The sequence below is a fragment of the Paramormyrops kingsleyae genome, chromosome 1 (genome assembly GCF_048594095.1).
Source record: "Paramormyrops kingsleyae isolate MSU_618 chromosome 1, PKINGS_0.4, whole genome shotgun sequence".
NCBI lineage: Eukaryota > Metazoa > Chordata > Actinopteri > Osteoglossiformes > Mormyridae > Paramormyrops > Paramormyrops kingsleyae.
In genome coordinates this window covers 26789016-26805922 of record NC_132797.1, presented here as the reverse complement: position 1 = coordinate 26805922, position 16907 = coordinate 26789016, and the positions used below count along the sequence as shown (strand labels likewise).

Sequence of the window (16907 nt, the reverse complement as noted above, 5' to 3'; positions counted from 1 at the left end):
ACTGCACACAAGCATGAATCCATTGCACATGTTCGGCCTACAAGCGGGTGTATCAACATTGTGATGTAACCCTTAGCAACCTGACAGCTGGTTGACTGTCACTCCTCCTCATGCTCCAAATGAACTGTAAGCAGAATTAACTGAGTGCAGCTGTCTGATGTGAAACACTCCTCGCAGCAAATAGCATTTTGTGCCTTTTGGGATGTGTCTTTCCCAGAAGACAGTCAAAACACATACACTGGCATGCTCACACACAAACAGGCCATGGGTAGTGTGGGTGGTCTGGTGTAAATACTAGGGAGCTAACAGCAACTGTTACAATAAACCGAAACAGACATTGTAGAAGCCCGTGGGCACTATTCTGGAAGCCTGTTGGGTGCTGCTGTCCTGAAGCCTGTGGGTGCTGCGTTTTTCGAAGCCTGTGGGTGTCGCTGTTGTTGAAGACCGTGGGTGTCACTGTTCTCGAAGCCCGTGGGTGTTGCTGTTCTCGAAGCCCGTGGGTTGTTGCTGTTCTCGAAGCCTGTGGGTGCCACTATTCTCAAAGCCCATGGGTGTTACTGTTCTCGAACCCCTGTGGGTGCCGCTGTTCTCAAAGCCCATGGGTGTTGATGTTCTCAAAGCCTGTGGATGCCGCTGTTCTCGAAGTTTGTGAGTGTTCAGATTCAGAATACATTCATATATTTAAATTACAAAGGCTTAGGTATGGACTCAATCACTCGGTCAACTTTTACTTAATGGCCCCTCCTCAAAATAAAATACTAATACCTCTTTACAGGAACATTAAAAAGTGTTACAGTTTTCCAGAATGGTTGAAACTGGAGAAATCTTCCTGGAAAGTACTCATAAATGATGAAATGACATAATGTGGATTAACAGTCACTGGCAAACAGACTGTCCTACTTGGCTATTTCTCTCCGGAACAGCTCACGATCCGAAGTATCTAAAGGCAGGGGTGAAACAGCTGAGCTTTTAACCGTAGGTGTCCCCCCCTCACCCACCCACCCACCTCCTCGAGGAAAACTCACACCGTGTCAAGAAAACTCACACCCTCCCACAAGGGCAATCGAGGTGGGGGCCCTCAGCGGAAAACTCCTTAATGGTCAGGCTTGGAATGGGGTTGACGCACGTTTGGGTCAAGCCCCATGATTCTGTGGGTGAAAAGGGCACTGCTGATGTAACTCATGGGAGGACCAGGGCATTGAGTTAGCCTTCCAGAAGCAATCCATTGGATCTCACTAGGTCCACACCAAGTTTCTTTTCTGGCTCATCTGCGTCAATGTGTGTAAGGTGGCCCTTGGTGACCAAGACATTCTGGTAATCCCCTTTGGTCTTCAGAGACTTGGTTGGCATGCCATAGTCAAACCACACCCAGAGTGATTGTTCTAGTAGCTAAAAGAGGAAGGAATTTCTAGAAGATGGGCCTGGTACTGCAAATAGGGTTTCCTTTTACTTAGGTATAAACAAGTGAGTCAACAGGTCTCTGTGTGCGTGTTAATCTGCGTTAATCCTCATCATAACCTGCTTGATAGGAAATTAAGTGTAAAAGTACAATGGATAATGACATCATCTCACCGCACACACAGGACTGTTCTTAACACTTCGACGTTTAGGTGTAAATGTGCGTATTTAGGGCATCTTATGACGATGTGAGAATTGCCAGTGGGCTGCATTTGATCTTCTGCTTTCGTCACTATCGCTGACTGCCATTGAGTAATTCTTTTAACAAATCCTAATACATTTACACACACGGCTTGGTTCATGTAAACTGAACCAGTCATGTCAGATTTATGGAAATACAGTACCAGTGAAACGTCAGGACACACCTATTGAAAATCATTTGTTTTTCAACAGGATAGTGATCCTAAGAACACCTCAAGGTTATATAGTATTATCTTGTGAACAAGGATAGTGATGGAGTGCTGTGACAGATGACCTGGCCCCCTAATCTCCCCAACCTAAACCCTATAGAGCTGGTTTGGGATGAGGTGGATCAAAGAGTAAGAGTAGTGTAGCCACCTTGTGCTCAGAACTTGTGGAAACTCCTTGAGAAACTGTTGGAGAAGCATCCCAGGTGGCTACATCTGGAAGCTGGTTGAAAGAATGCCAAGAGTCTGTAATGCTGTCACTGAAGTCACAGGGAGCTATTGTGAAGAGTATAAAACCTGAGAAAATATTGAGATGTTGAACAATTCTTTTGTTGTTGCAATATTTGATATGTATTGCTTCATATTCCTTAAGGCATTTTACCGTAAAGTGAATAACATAACTAAAATAGAGATAAATACATTAAAAGTAGGTGTGTGCAAACTTTTGACTAGTACTGTGCTTAAAACATCAGGTGCATGTTGTACACAGGTGTATGTATTGGTTTAGGAAGCAAGGTTCTGCATTTTTATGCAGCACATTTCCAACATGGCTGTCTTGGAGTGCGTGACGACGTAAACAATGCAAAGACAAGTTTCACAGCCCATGAGAATCAGTTTGAAGTACACAGGAGGCAACAGAGGATTGACCACGATGAGCCGAAGATTGCTAATGCTAATTGGCCACCCGAGCCGCAGCCAAATTACTCATAGTCAGAAAGTAGACAGTCAGTTACACCCATAGCTTTCAGAACAGGAGAACGTGTATCATGTTATGGGGCTGGTTATGCACACCCATCTGACCAGGTAACCTATGAATGTAAGGTTTAGCTTTATGATGGGATCATGTTCTCAGTGACTACAGTCAAAAAAGCCCCATGCCCCTCCCCCAGTCTGTCTGGATATAATGGCAACACCAGATTTCTAGTCCAGACAGCAGTGGTCAAGTTCTGTTCGGAGAATGATCGTTTAGGAGGAAGACCACTACTCCTTTGTGTTTTAGCCTGCTATAGCTTTTTTACCGGTCCCAGCCAAAGGTTACTGCCGATATCGAGTTATAGCTGTATTTAATTAGCATGGTATTGAATTAAGGCCTTCACTGGTGCATGTGCTGCTCTCTTTAATCACCACTCTAATTAGTTCCTTCACCGTTGTATGCGCTGCCATTTTTCCACCATCTGACGTCCAAGCACCTTCCACGCAGCCCTTTCAAATATGAAGGTTCCAGTACTGCTCACAGTCAATGGTTGTCCGTGTCGTTCACCTTCCCCGGTGACTTGAAACTGTCACGTCATGTGGCCATGCGGTGAGACCTTCCAGATGTCTTCGCTGGCCGCCGTAACAGCTAGTTGTCATCGTGGAATGATGGGTTACAGAGCTGGAGAACGAAGGTGGTCACCTGATCGGTCCTGTGCTGGATTTCTCCTCAGGGTGCCAGGCCTGGCTTGAGCTTCGCATTCAGGAGAGAGAGGCTGTCCTGTTAGACACATTACTGCTGATCCTGCCTCTCATGACCGTGGGATGAGCTGTAGGGATGATGGAGGGCGTGGGGGGCGGGGGTCAATGTCCTCTCAACTTGGTGCATGTAGAGATTTGACTGAACCTAGAAGATGTGTAACTTCCCCATCAGCACTGAGGTTGCACCCCATGTGTGACAGTCAGCCATGCACTCCGAGTCATTTTTAAGCCTAAAAACATCTGTGTGCGTGTCAGTGCTTCACCACTGGGGACTTGATGTGTGTATGTGTGTGTGTGTGTGTGTCAGTGCTTCACCAATGGGAAACTCGATGTGTGTGTGCGTACGCCGGTGCTTCAGCAATAAGGAACTCGATGTGTGTGTGCGTGCGCCGGTGCTTCAGCAATAAGGAACTCGATGTGCAGGGTTCCAAATAAGATTTCCAACTTGATTAGCAGTTTTGCTAATCAAAATTTTCAAAATTTGCAATTTGATTAGCAGTTTTGAAATTTGATTAGCAAGTTTTAAAAATGACCATCGGAAGCACTAACTACTACATGAGCGTCGTAAAGTACTCACACACGTTTAATTTTTTTTGTATTAAAATGAATTAATGATAACACTTTGTTGTTCAGTTTCAGAACTTTTTAAAATGTAATGCTCTAGATAGTGACTTTTATGAATAAAGAATAAAAACTTCAAATTAAACATTTCTTTATCTTTATTTTTTTTTGTTTTATGAATATAATTACTGCAGTCAACACAACAAGACAGAACTAACATGATTTTTGAACTAGTAAATAAAAAAAAATATTTGATGTATTTTAATTAAAAAAGAGATTGGCAGCTCCTTTATAGGGATAGCAACAACTGCCTGAGTGTGCAGTTTTTTTTTAGACCTTTTGTTTCTTATACTGGAACACCTCAGTTACATCATCATCATCAGCAGCTGAAGCATCTGCTGAAGTTGATGCTGGTGCTGGTGCCCTTTGTTTTGCTTTGGGTCTTCGGTTTTTCTTGCTAAAAAGCACTGGTTTAGTGCCGAAGAGCTACGAACGATCATGCAACGAAGTACCCCGACTGAGAATAGCGAGTAGAGCGCCATCCACAAACTTGAAAATGAATTGAATATATGGCCCTAGTGTAAGCCTGAAAAACTAATTTGGCAGCGCGGTTATTTGGACAAGATCGTCAATAGCGCTGCCAGCGAGTATCGGGGGATTGGGGCTGGATTTTTTCACTTTTATGATTAAAATTCTAATAAAATTAAAAACTGGATATTGATTAGCAATGGCTGCAAATCATTTTAATGGGAATTAGGCGATTGTTTCGCCGGCGGGTGTTTTTACATCGCAAACTGCGATGAGATGCCGGCTATTTCGAACCCTGATGTGTGTGCGTGCACTGGTGCATCACCAATGGGGATCTCGGTGAGATAAGGCTCGGCCTGCCGGGGTAAGGTTTTGCTTACTGGTGAGGCTGTCGACCTTTAGTAAGGGATGGCGATGGTCACACGGGAGCGTTTGTGTGGTGAACTCCTCTCCAGCTGCTTTCTCTCACACGTAGCACATTTATTTTTCCAGTTATCCACCCCTCCCCACCTGAACACTTGTTTTGGGTGGGTGAGGCGTTGACATATTAAAAGTCTTGTCCCCACATAAGCCAAACCTTGTCACCCCCCAGGAAGAAGACCCTTACTCTCTTTGTTAAACTGCCTCTCTGCTTGCCTGCTTGTGTGGAATTTGGCAACTGTTGTTCTTTGGCACCCTCTCTCTCTCTCTCTCTCTCTCGTTGTCTTGTTTCTCTCTCTCTCTCTCTCTCTCTCTCTCCCTCTCTCCTTGGTCCTTCCCTGGCAGTGTGTGAGCCAACGCTTAAACAGCAGCCAGGCAAGTAGACCATCATTGTGACTCTAGGAAGCTTGTGGGTCTCACTGCAGGTAAGAGCCTTCACTGTCCACTGCAGGCATTCTCTTTGGCTGGGCAGGGGGGTGGGGCATATGGGTGGGGCCACATACCAGCACTGTCATTTGATTGGTTAGCTTATTAAATCAATAGCACCTGGTTTGTCTGAAACCCTGTTGGGGGTTCTGGTACAGTTGTGTGAACCTGGTTGTGTCATGCAAGGTGGTCGGGCGGTTACAGGTGAGGCATGATGGTGATGCACAATGGCAGACTCCTAGGGGATAGTTTCCTGTGATCTGATCAGGTACATTTTCTGGGATGCAAACCCAGGGAGACATTTACACCCGTGTGTGGATCTGTGTGTGAGACTGTTTCGGGAATCTATGGATTTGTGTATTTGGTCTGTGTAATGTTACTGCATAGGAGTCAAAAGGTAAAATGACAGACCTTAATGGATCACTTAAGTGAACGATTCAAGCTCGGTCTTGCCAATGACCTTAATTTCACTTAGCTGGTATTATTTCCACCGTGTTTACGTGCTCAGGCTGTGATGGGGGGGAGGGCAAAGTTCGTTCAGCAGGTTTCAGATTAACCAGTGAGCTTTCAGATAACAGTGGGGAAACAAACATGCCAAGGTTCAGAGGAGCACTGTACCGTGGCTTGGCTGTTCAGCGGCAAGTTCATTATTCACATTAGTGTCCTATTCGGATCAGTGCAGGATTCAGTGGACCGTAGCCCATATCTATGCACTGATGTGTGCTATACGACTATTGGTGTGGCTGTGAGGGCGTATTTGTATGCCTATGAGTGTGGCCAGCTGGTGGATGTGGCCTCCTAGCCAGTAACCTGTACGGTCGGTCCTTGAGTGGAATCACCTCAGGTTACTATTTGCTGTTTCCTGTCACCACCGATTGGCTCTTATTATGACACATCTCAGATTTCTACTTTCATTGTCCTGTCAACTCTGATTGGGTCTTACTCTGGCACATTGTCTCCTATTGCTACTTTCGGTGTCCCGTCGCCTCTGATTGGCTCTTATTCTGACATGCTTCCTCAGATTGCTACTTTCTGTGTCCCGTCGCCACTGATTGGCTCTTATTCTGACTTGCTTCCTCAGATTGCTACTTTCTGTGTCCCGTCGCCACACGATCGGCTCCTCTCATACATATTTTTTTCAGCTTCCATTTTTACAAGAGGTCACGAGAGGCCGTTTGTTTAAAATGTAGGCCAGAGTGGGGTTTGTAATTAGGAACATAAAAGCAGAGATGTGCTTTTCTCAAAAGCAGTGCATTTAAGCCAGCAGGTCTTTGGAGGCCAGGTCCAATTAGAGGTGCCGCGGAAGAACAGTGTCGGCGGTTGGGCCGCAAATCAGAATCCCTGGAACCCGGAGTGACCCAGGCGGAGCAGAGGAAACCTCAGGACCGGCTCAGTCTGTAAAGGAGATGGGATCGCGACCTCAGTGACCTCAGAGTTTGAGTCCGTTTTACAGCATTTCAGGAACAAACCTCTAGAGCTGGGGTGGGCAGTCTTTACCACAAAGAGCCGCTGTGTAAGCAAGTTTTGGGGTAACCTTTAGGTCAGCTGTTCAAACCCAGGCGTGACGACTCTTCAGCCAATCAATCCTCTAATTAATAATCTAATTAGGGAGTTGCAGCAAAAGCCCACATGCGCAATGGCCCTTTCTGGAAACAATTGCTCTAGACTCTAGAGGGTAGTCTTTCCGTTGACCCCAACTCCAGTTTCAGTCCATGAAGATGTGATGTTTTCCCATTGATGTAACATTAGTGACCAAGCATGAACCCCTCCCGCCCCAAACTGCAGGCTTAGGTTCCCTGGAGGCAGGGCATGCTTTCATTTGTCAGTGAGCTGTGGCACACGACTGTTTTGGCACATGTGATTTTTGGGCTCCGGAGAGGACAGCTCACATCAGCCAGCCAGGCCCCCCCACTTCCTCCCTCCCATCAGACCACCTCCTGTCCTTACTCTGGCCTTCAGTCACATCTCCGTAGGGAATTTCACTTTTCGGGGGTATCCCAAGTTGAGCCACTCTGAGCTTTAACACACGCAGCTATTAAGCTATTAAGAGTTAAGGGTCATGCTCAGGGGTCTAACATTAAAATCTCCATGCTGACCCTGGGATTCGAACCAGCAACCTTCTAATCACAGCCACAGCACGATAACCTGCTGAGCCACAGGCAGGTTACTACTGCTGGTCAATGACATGTCAGATGCTTGCTGTGATTGGTTCCATGTCTCTGATGTCACATTGCTCCACCCCTCAGCCCCACCTCACTGTTACAGCCTCATTTGGCTGACCCCAAGACCCTGGCCACGTCCTGTGCTGTGGACACCAATTTCAGCATCTCCTGAGCCTCGGGGCAGCTCTTGATGGCTTGCAGAGAATAAACACTCCCTAGCTGACTTCTATCTGTTTGGCTCATGCAGTAATTGCCTCGTCTGGCCATTCATTTTGATAAACGCTATGTTTTAAACACAGGTAATTGCTCTAAATAAGACCGATTAACAGCCTTTTATGAGTCTGGCAGCCCGAGATGCGCTCCTCTCCATTTGGCCACTTTTATTCTGTTCTGCCCCAGGGTTATCACAAAAATCCATCTCCTCCTTAAGTGTCCCATCTCCAGGAGGCAAGTTGAGCTGGCCAGGAACAACAGAGCAACCTTTCAGTTTGCTTTGCTCATTGCTTTGGAGACGTTTGTTTTGCATTTGTTTGTTGCTGCTGTGAAGAGCCTTATTTGCTTGTTCGTCTGTGGATGCTCACTGTTCATTTTGTTCATAATTTTTCACGCGTTTCTCTGCAGGATATAAGAATTAAAATGGGCCAACACACACGTCCTCAGTACCGCCCCCATAAGACTGTCAATGGCAGAACTCTGGCAGTTAGAGTCCTTTTAAGTCCTTCTGAATTTTAGCAACTGATATTTTTTGTCTTGCTTGGCTGGAAACTGGGATAGGCCATTGAGGAGAGGGAGGAAAAAGAGAGGTTTTTGGAATGCGTTTAAGGAAAAGCCTCCAAGTTTTTAAGTCTGACATTCAACAGAAGACATAAAAAAACCAGGGTCCGTGTGGTTTTTGACTTGCGGCGAATTGTGGCACGGCTCTCATCAAACACGTGCCAGCTGAGCTCTTTTTGAGTGATAGCAGCCCATTGGCTCATTCCACATTCACATGCTGTTTCTCTCAAGGGATTAAGACATTCGTGAGCTGCAGTTTTACAGTAATCCTGTTACAATCTTTGCTGTGGTGCTTTTGTAATCAGAGAGATCTTTCATATTTAATTATGGTGACTGTAGCTCTTTGTATCAATCTGTTCCACCTGTCCCTAAGTATAGCTGTCTTCAGTCTTTGTATAGCCAACAATTACATTTTTTAATGTAGCAGACACTTCTATCCAAAGCAATATACAGTCCCTGGAGCAACTGGGAGTTAAGGGCCTTGCTCAGGAGCCCAACAGTGACATCACTTTATCAGCTCTGGGATTTAAACCAGCGACCTTCTGATCACAGATGCACCATCTTTACCCACTGAGACTCACACCAGCCCAGAATCCAGCACATCCCTGTGAGCTTCTTGCCAGTTTTATGTTTGGGAGAGTTTCTGGTCGTCCCTCTCTTGTCCTCTTCTGAAAAGGGAAACCCCAAATAAAACCTGTGCAATGTTACGTGATTCTTTCTGGCCTTTCCCACATTTATATTTAAAATAAGATTGGCCAATGAATATCCAATTAGGAGGTTTTCCTTGTCTGTGTAGTTGGCCAATTGCTGCTGTTTTCAGCCTCGGGGAAGCCCCTGTTTGCACCTCCTACCTATTGCATGGTTTATCGGAGTTGTGGCTTATCCACATTTCAGTGGATCTGCTTTCGACTCAGACTCTTGATCTGGCTGATTTAGGTTATGCTAGTGGCTCTAGCTCAGCCTTTGATTCTGGAAATGCCTGTTCTGGTTCTATTCCTATATCTAGACATACTTCTGCTTCTCGGTCTGGTTCTTTTTTTTGTATCTGGATGGAGCCTTGGCTGTGATTCTCTCTGTCCCGCTTTGATTTGGGTTCTCTTGTTTCCCTGATCTGTTAACTGTCGCTGGAATGGCTCTGTTCAGCCGCCTCTTTAGGGTTTTCGGTCAGACAGCCTTGAAATGCACTAATATTTACGTCTGGGTCTGGTTTTGGCTTCCATCACTGGGGTTTGGAGCTCTTTGCTGTGTTTGAAGAAAGCAATTCTTGCATCCGGCCTTTATTTGTGTGGTGAAATTGTCTGAAAATAGTGCTTATAAACAAACAGATGTTGGGGGGAGAAACAACTAGAAACAGAGGATAGCATCGGACCTGAGCTAGATCATCCTGGGAGGGGCAGTGAATTCACGTGAGGCTGAGGGGTCACCTGGTGTCACAGAGCTGTGGGAGGCCGGGCGTCAGGACCAGCAGAGGTTGACGCCCGGGAGTCTGAAAGCCAAGTGCTGTAGCGGATTTGGCTCAGGGGCCAAGTCCTCCTCCATTCTGAAGTTTGGTTGCAGGAGGAAGGGGGGGCTCTTCCCCGCTGAGGGCGGCTCCCCGGGGCCTCACTGCACATCCCTCGTCCTGTGCAATGGAGCTGCAGCCAAACCTAGAAAACCTGAAGTCACTTGTACTAACGTGCTAGCTTGCAGATGTTTTAGCCTTTGGGACACACTCACACCAAGGGACCTTACCATCCCATACTTTGCCCGATTTTAATGAATTGCTTCAAGTTATCTATGTTATCCAAGGGTTCCAGCGCTCGTCCTGTATCCCTCTCTTGAATCGACATGCTGCATTCTGCCCCTGATTACATGTATCCCAGTGTGGAGTGGCTTCTTAATAGGCAGCAGGCCCCTCTCTCTGGCTTTGTGTTTTCCCTCCGCCCCCTGCTCTCTGGCGGATGAATCAGTGTAGGGCTGTCTGTAACAGCCAGTCTGGGGAATGCGAGGAATGCCTCCATCCATTCCCCCTAACCTCCAGGATGGGTGTCCCAGGCTGGAGGGTGGAGGCTTTACTATGGGAGCCTGTGGGCCCCTGGCAGCTTGGATGGAGGTGGGCTGCATGGGTGTGAAGGTTGGGGTTGTCAGTAGAAGGACACAAAAGCAGCTTCTAATGATATCTAGGCACACATCTGCACTGCTGCACTTCATGCAACGTGACGAGTACACCCAGTGACGGGGTTTATTACCACTCAAACCCTGCATTTATGAGGGACCCCTGTTGGCCACAAATAGTCACTACACCAAACATTAAACACACGCATCCTTTATTTAGGAGATGTTCTGCTAGCCACTAGCTAGCTCCGATCTTCTACCTGTACCCGGTATCTAGCTTAGCGGGGCTGTTTTCCATTAGTCGGGATTCTTATGACTCGGGATTCCAGTGCGCATGATCCATGATCATGTACACACATGTACACGCACACGCAGAGATCCGGGCGCTGGGCCCGTCCCACGGCCTCAAACACTCAGGCTCTGTCTCTCTTTCTCCGCACTCCCGCTGGAAGCCTCCCTGCAGGGCTTTGAATGTCTCATCTAACATCTAAGAGGCATCCCTCTGAGCCAGACTGTAGGTCAGGTTCACGTTTAGTCTGTGGAGGGAGAAATTGGACAGGGAGAATCTGCCCCCCCCACCCTGCCCCGAGAAGAAGCAGTGTCTGAACAAAGCCGGTCATGGGCTGATAGCTCTCCCTTCCTCCTCTGTCATTCTCTCTGTCTAATCTACCCCTATTTTCATTTCACTTTGGATGTGCGGACAGGCAATATGACATCTGTGTAGATAGTGGAAAAAAAAACACTTTTCTAAAAATATGCCCCAAATAGAAACTGCCAGAACACAGCAAATAACCCTGTGGAGTCCTGTCACGGTGGAATCAGAATTCATCAGGTGTGTTAAAAGGAGGGGGAAGTCCTTCGGTGTGTGCGTTTGCATGTGTGAGTGTGCGTAAGTGAGCGAGTGTGCACGTGCGCCCGCAGCGACAACTTTCAGCGTGCAAATTCCCAGACCTGTGATTCACACCTGAGCCATCTGGCAAACCCCTGGAGCCCCGGTGATCCCATCTGGCTCGTCATTGCTGGCAACATCTGGCAGACGGACTCTTGTCTCGTACTGTTTCCTTTGACCTGACCCCCTGAACTAATTAAAAGTGCTAACCCTTAATCATCACCACTGATGGCTGTGAGAAGCTCTCTTGTAGGACGGCGGAGAGCACGTCTGTGTGGAGCAGAGACAAAAACAGACTGGATAATCCTTAAACTACAGTGCCCCCCAGAGAATAAGTGCGAGGATCAGTGAAAAGCACTTTCCCTTTGTCATCGTGTGAGAAGCCTGACAGTCGTAATTAGACGATGAAAAGGCAGCACGCTTTAATCACAGACTTCCTTGCACATCATGCTGCTGTCCCCCGTAGCCATCTGTGCGTGAGCTGATTCGTTTCTGGAATCGTGGGGACTTTTTTTTCCACCTCTTTCTTCTTTTGAAAGAGCTTGTTGTAACAATTGAGGGGTTGGGAAAACCGGGCACGGACCCGTGCGTCATGTGATCATCAGCACTTGGTTCTTGGGTATTATTAGTCAATATGTGCTTACCAGTGCATGGATGACGCAGAACTCGATTCTGGAGGTGTTTCAGTATATCTGTGATGCAGTGCCCATTTCACATAGGGATGCCAACATCAAGAGAACCTCAGGATAAGCAGAGAACCGCCATATCCTGCCATGAAATGGGACCTGCATTGCACTGGTAATGAAACCTTGTGCCCTGCAGGCAGCCAATCACAGGACAGGACAGGGCTCGCTAACCTTCCATATCCATACCTACCCCTGTGCACACCATTTAGCACAGTGTAGCACACTACAGTGTGCCACTGTTTATGCTGTGTAATAGCACAGAGCAGTGAATTGTAGTATTGTTTAGTACAGTGTGGGACAGAGCGTGGTGTAGTAGTAAGGACTATGTAGCAGTTTATAGTGCTATGTATTGTACAATTGTAGTGTAGTGTAGTACAATGTCATGTATCATACTACCATCTAGCTAAGCATCATAGTCATGGCCATACCTACCATTGACGACACCAAGGTCAAGTCCTCAGTATTTTTTCTGCAACTCAAATAACCATGATGCATTACAGGGCACACTTAGGTAGGGCTAACACTTTTGAGTATTTAAAAAATCCTAGCTATGGCCCTGAGTTCAGTTAAGAGTATAGCAGAGCATATTGCAATGTCTTGTAGTATAGTCATCATCATCATCATCATCATCATCAGAAACAGTTTGGTGAAGAAGTTTACATGAAGCAGTCACATTCCATGAAGACGATCTCCAACAGGCTGCCAGAGTCGAGCAGCAGCAGAGAAAGGAGCAGGTCCTCACCAAAAAGGTGTTTCATCCCACTTCCAGCGCCTCACATCAAAGCCTACACTACAAGAAAGTTAGTGCTTCCAAAACTGGCGTCTTTAGTCATTTGAAAACCCACAATTAGGACCCCTCAAGAAGGCCGTCCTACTTCGAATGATCGCTGATGATGATGATGATGATGATCATGACCACCACCATAGCACACTGAAGTACATTGCAGTGCATTTATGGTGCTATGTAATGGAGTGTAGTTGATTTTAGTATATTATTGAAGACTATGAGTCCGTAAATGTAACTGCCAAGTCCTTAAAACATGTATTGGCCTGAGAAGCGCCCTGGCTGTAATGTCTGCACAGAAATACTGTCATTATGTCTACAAAACAAACATTCATATTGTGCTCTTAGCAGTTTAAGTTTCAGGGATAATTGTTTGGAATTTCCTCATTTGGTAAAAGTGGGCTTATTCAGTGTTTCAGCACAGCCAAATGTATACTGTGTCCTTGCGTTTGCTGTCAATGTTCTTACTGTCTGACTCTGCTGTTGGGCTTGTTCAGACCCTTCCGGTTGGACTGGGACTGGGATCTTCCAGAGACTCCTAGTCTAGGGAAACTTGTCGAACCGCAGGATGTGTTGTTTTTCTCTGGCCTGGGATGTGTTGCCATGGCATTTGGGACCCGGCTCGCATGGAAAAACAGGAAAGAGTTTCATCCCCCTTTTTAAAAAAACCAAATAGCTTCTACAGCGTGATTCTCTGCCCCTCCCTGTAAGGCAAAACCCCCCAGCACCCACAAGATCCTGTCCGCAGAATGCCAGGGCATTCCCCCACGGCCAAGAAACCAGTCAGAAAAGCCGACAATCCGTTCTGTCCCAAAAGGGGCACGCCTCGAGTCTGACACGATAGATGTCAAGTCCGTTCTTTAGTCCCATCCAGAGTAATTGATGGCAGTCTCACTGCCCCCCCCCCCCCAGGTGGTTCTGCGAGGGGCGGGAGTTGCACCACTGCCCCGACATCCAGATAACGCATGATGCTGATCGGCACACGCTAGTGATCACAGAGGCCTTCGCAGACGATACGGGCCGCTACACCTGCATGGCATCCAACTGCCTGGGTGCCGACAACACCTCCGCTGAGGTTTATATTGAAGGTAGGTGAAGTGAAAGTGGTTAATTGTCATTGCTGACACACCACAGCACACAACAATGAAAGGTGTCCTCTGCATTTAACCCATATATGACATAGCAGGGGGAGGCTAATTCAGCACCTGGGGAGCAGTGCTTGGGGGCGGTACCTTGCTGGTTGGGGATTCAACCAGCAAACTTTCAGTCACATGCATGCTTCCCTAATCGTTAGGCCAGCATTAGGCCCTGACCCAAACACCCACCCCACTGCAGCTCAACATACTGTTACAGAAATCATGATCGCTTATGCAGTACAGGGTGGGAGCAGGAACCTATCCTTCCTGGAACCTATCCCAGGAAGCACAGGGTGTGAGGCTAAGCCTCCGAGCCTGTGATCAGAAGGTCGCTGGTTTGAGACCCGGCCTGGCTGCATGCTGGCTGCCCCTGTGCTGTAACCCTCAACCTTGATTTCACTTGTAAATTTGTCTGTGTGTTCCAAGCAGACTGGGGGGGGGGGTAGGTGAAGATAGAATTTCCCCACAGGGACTAATAAAGTATCACTATTCACTCTCTGTTATCAGGGATGCACGTAACAGTGCAAATGCATATTATATGCAATTGCACTGTCATGGCAAGAAATTACAGTGTGTTTTAACGTTTATACAGCTAATGCTTAGTTCATTCATGGTACTTGCATACCATTTATGTGCATTATAATTATAATTACTATTTCTATACACGCAATCCCATACTCTCTATTACAATCGGTATTTCTACATAGACACTATCTGTTAGGATCACTATCCCTATACACAGTCACTCTCCTATCTGTTACAATGATTATTACGGTAACGCTTTACATTAACTGTATATGTGCCTTTATAATGCATCTGTAGCACATTCATTGCACCTTCATAAGGCATTCATAGAATATTCATAAGCAGCATGTAATGTTTGTTATTGATGTATATTAAAGCTGTTCAGGATGTTAAGGTGTACTTAGATGCTGCTTATGAATGTTCTATGAATGTATAATGAATGCATAATGAATGTATTATAAAGGTGCAGTTAATGTAAAGCATTACCACTATTTTTACAGACAATGAATCACTGTTATGGTTACTGTCTCTCTCAAGGGTGTCACATGAGATATTTTTTATTTGTCGAAAGAGAAATGACGTGATGGGATTGCAGAATTGATGTTGAATTTGAGTGTATACTTGGATCTGTATACATGCAAATGCTTAAAAAAGCAGTGAATTGTAGTAAACAGTGGAAGAACGACAGCAGCACTGCCTGTTCTCATGGGCTATATTGTATTGTCGGATCGAGTAAGCGGCCGACACCAAATCCCACATGTGCTTCTCATTACTGCCTAATCTATGGACTCACGCAACGTTCCTGCAGGGAACAAAGGAGACATTGCATTATGGGCTATAGTTCTGGGCACAGTCTGTTCAGTGTGTCTGTGCTGCAGTGCATTGTGGGAAAAGCCTGGCACAGACCAGTGCAACTTGATAATAGGTGACTTGTATGTTGACGGGACAGGTTCTGTGATAAATGCTCTTCAATTTGCACCCCCCCCCAACACTCTCCCATCTTGCTCCAGGGGCTTCTTCCTCTGACTCTGAAGGTGAAGGATTTGTGTCGAGAGCCAAGCCTGGAGCTGGGTCAAAAACGAAGCCAGGAGCCATGTCACAGTGAGTGTGCTGTAGCTCAACCCCTGACCCCTGGACCCGTTCATCTGGCCCCTTCAGAATATCTCTGGCAGATGCCATGCAGGTCTCTCTGGGGGGGCAGACAAGGAAGCTGCCAGCCTGTGTGGGAGTGACCCAGCTGAATTGGGTGGTGGGTATGGAATCCATGTCCTACCTGCCTTGCCAGTATCCCTGATAGCAGCATGACCAGGGACTCTGTCACCAAGCCTCCCCCAAAGGGCGAGCTGATCAGGGACCAGGCCTCCCCTGTCCCTGTTTATGCTGTTGGGCACCATGGCTGCTTCCTCCCATGATGTCGTAAGGAACCATTAGTAGATATTACCCAAGAGTCGTCTGGAATGAGGGAGTTGACCGGCCGAGGAATGGGGAGACTCGTCGGCAGCTTGCTGGTGACGTGTTTGCATGCGTTCATGCTCCTTTCGTCATGGACTGAAGTCGCCGTGACCCTAGCTCCCAACCAACAGGCCAGAAGTGGAGAAATCACACACTTGACAATTAACCTGTGATATTTCATTTCTGCAGACGTCTGTTGTAAGCTGTTGAGTATTTGGGTCTGTTTAGTGGGGGGTTTTAGACGTTTATTTCAGTGTGAGGTCTGCCAAAATGTCAGGGTTTATTGTCTTTTCTCTGTGTGTCAGTGTGCGTGTCTCTTTTGGGGTGAGTGTTGGTAAATGTGTGCTGAGTCTCTTTCAGTGTCTTTGTGATGATTCTCTTTCTGGATCAGTTCCTGATGTTCCTGGTCTGTTTCAGGACCCAAAAGAAGACCGCTTCGGTATCACTGACAATCCGTTCAGCATCCCCTAAGAGCCCTGAGGTGTCCCCTCATCGCACCACTTTGGTTCAGTCCATTTCCCCATCTCCGCAGCGGGTTGGTATCTCCCGACCCCTTTCATAGCAATACATAAACAAACCAACAAACCAAACAGCATCGCACATGTAAACAAACGTGTACTCTCATGCACACACTTGTTTAATTACACTTAATCGTCAAGCCCTCCCCTGCTATCGCAGCCCATGGGGCTCCGGGTTTATGCTGAGATGTGATCCATGATCAGGCGGGAGTGCAGTAGGATGAAGGTTGGCCAGCTCTGTGAACTGTGCGGATCCTGCAGCTCTGCTCATGATCTCCTTTGCCACCCCACCCCCCCTCCACCAGGTCCAGAGCCCTCTTGCTGTAGGAGCCCTGGGAGCAGAAGTGACCCCCCCAGTCTTTACCAAGGTGCGTTTTAAGCCCCATTCGTCTTACTTTGACGGCCGGGCACAGTATCGGATAGGTGCGGTATTTTGGCCCCAGACACCTAAATCATTGCTAAAGTGACACAATGTGGCCAAAGGTGACATCAACACAGCAGATAAAGAGATGAATGTGACAAATAGAAAAGGTCAATGCTGATAAATGTAACCTTAAATACATGCAAAAATGTAGATGACAGATAAGAAACACTAAGTGAAGACCTGGAGGAGACCTCCATCCGGTGAGCTC

The 16907-nt window shown here is 46.9% G+C and overlaps 1 protein-coding gene across 7 annotated transcripts in view; it reads left to right on the top strand.

The window, feature by feature from the left end:
- Window positions 1-16907, top strand: part of palld (palladin, cytoskeletal associated protein) — a 57910-nt gene that overhangs the window by 9071 nt on the left and 31932 nt on the right. For 5 of the 7 annotated variants that reach the window (XM_023823502.2, XM_023823498.2, XM_023823500.2 and 2 more), the window contains exons 3-6: window positions 13557-13732; window positions 15316-15406; window positions 16175-16292; window positions 16581-16643. In XM_023823502.2, coding sequence (XP_023679270.2) covers window positions 13557-13732; window positions 15316-15406; window positions 16175-16292; window positions 16581-16643 — 448 coding nt within the window. Of the gene's footprint in view, window positions 1-5147; window positions 5255-5422; window positions 5460-13556; window positions 13733-15315; window positions 15407-16174; window positions 16293-16580; window positions 16644-16907 lie in introns of those variants that run through there. The other 2 variants (XM_072712559.1, XM_072712563.1) reach the window with 2 other exon arrangements.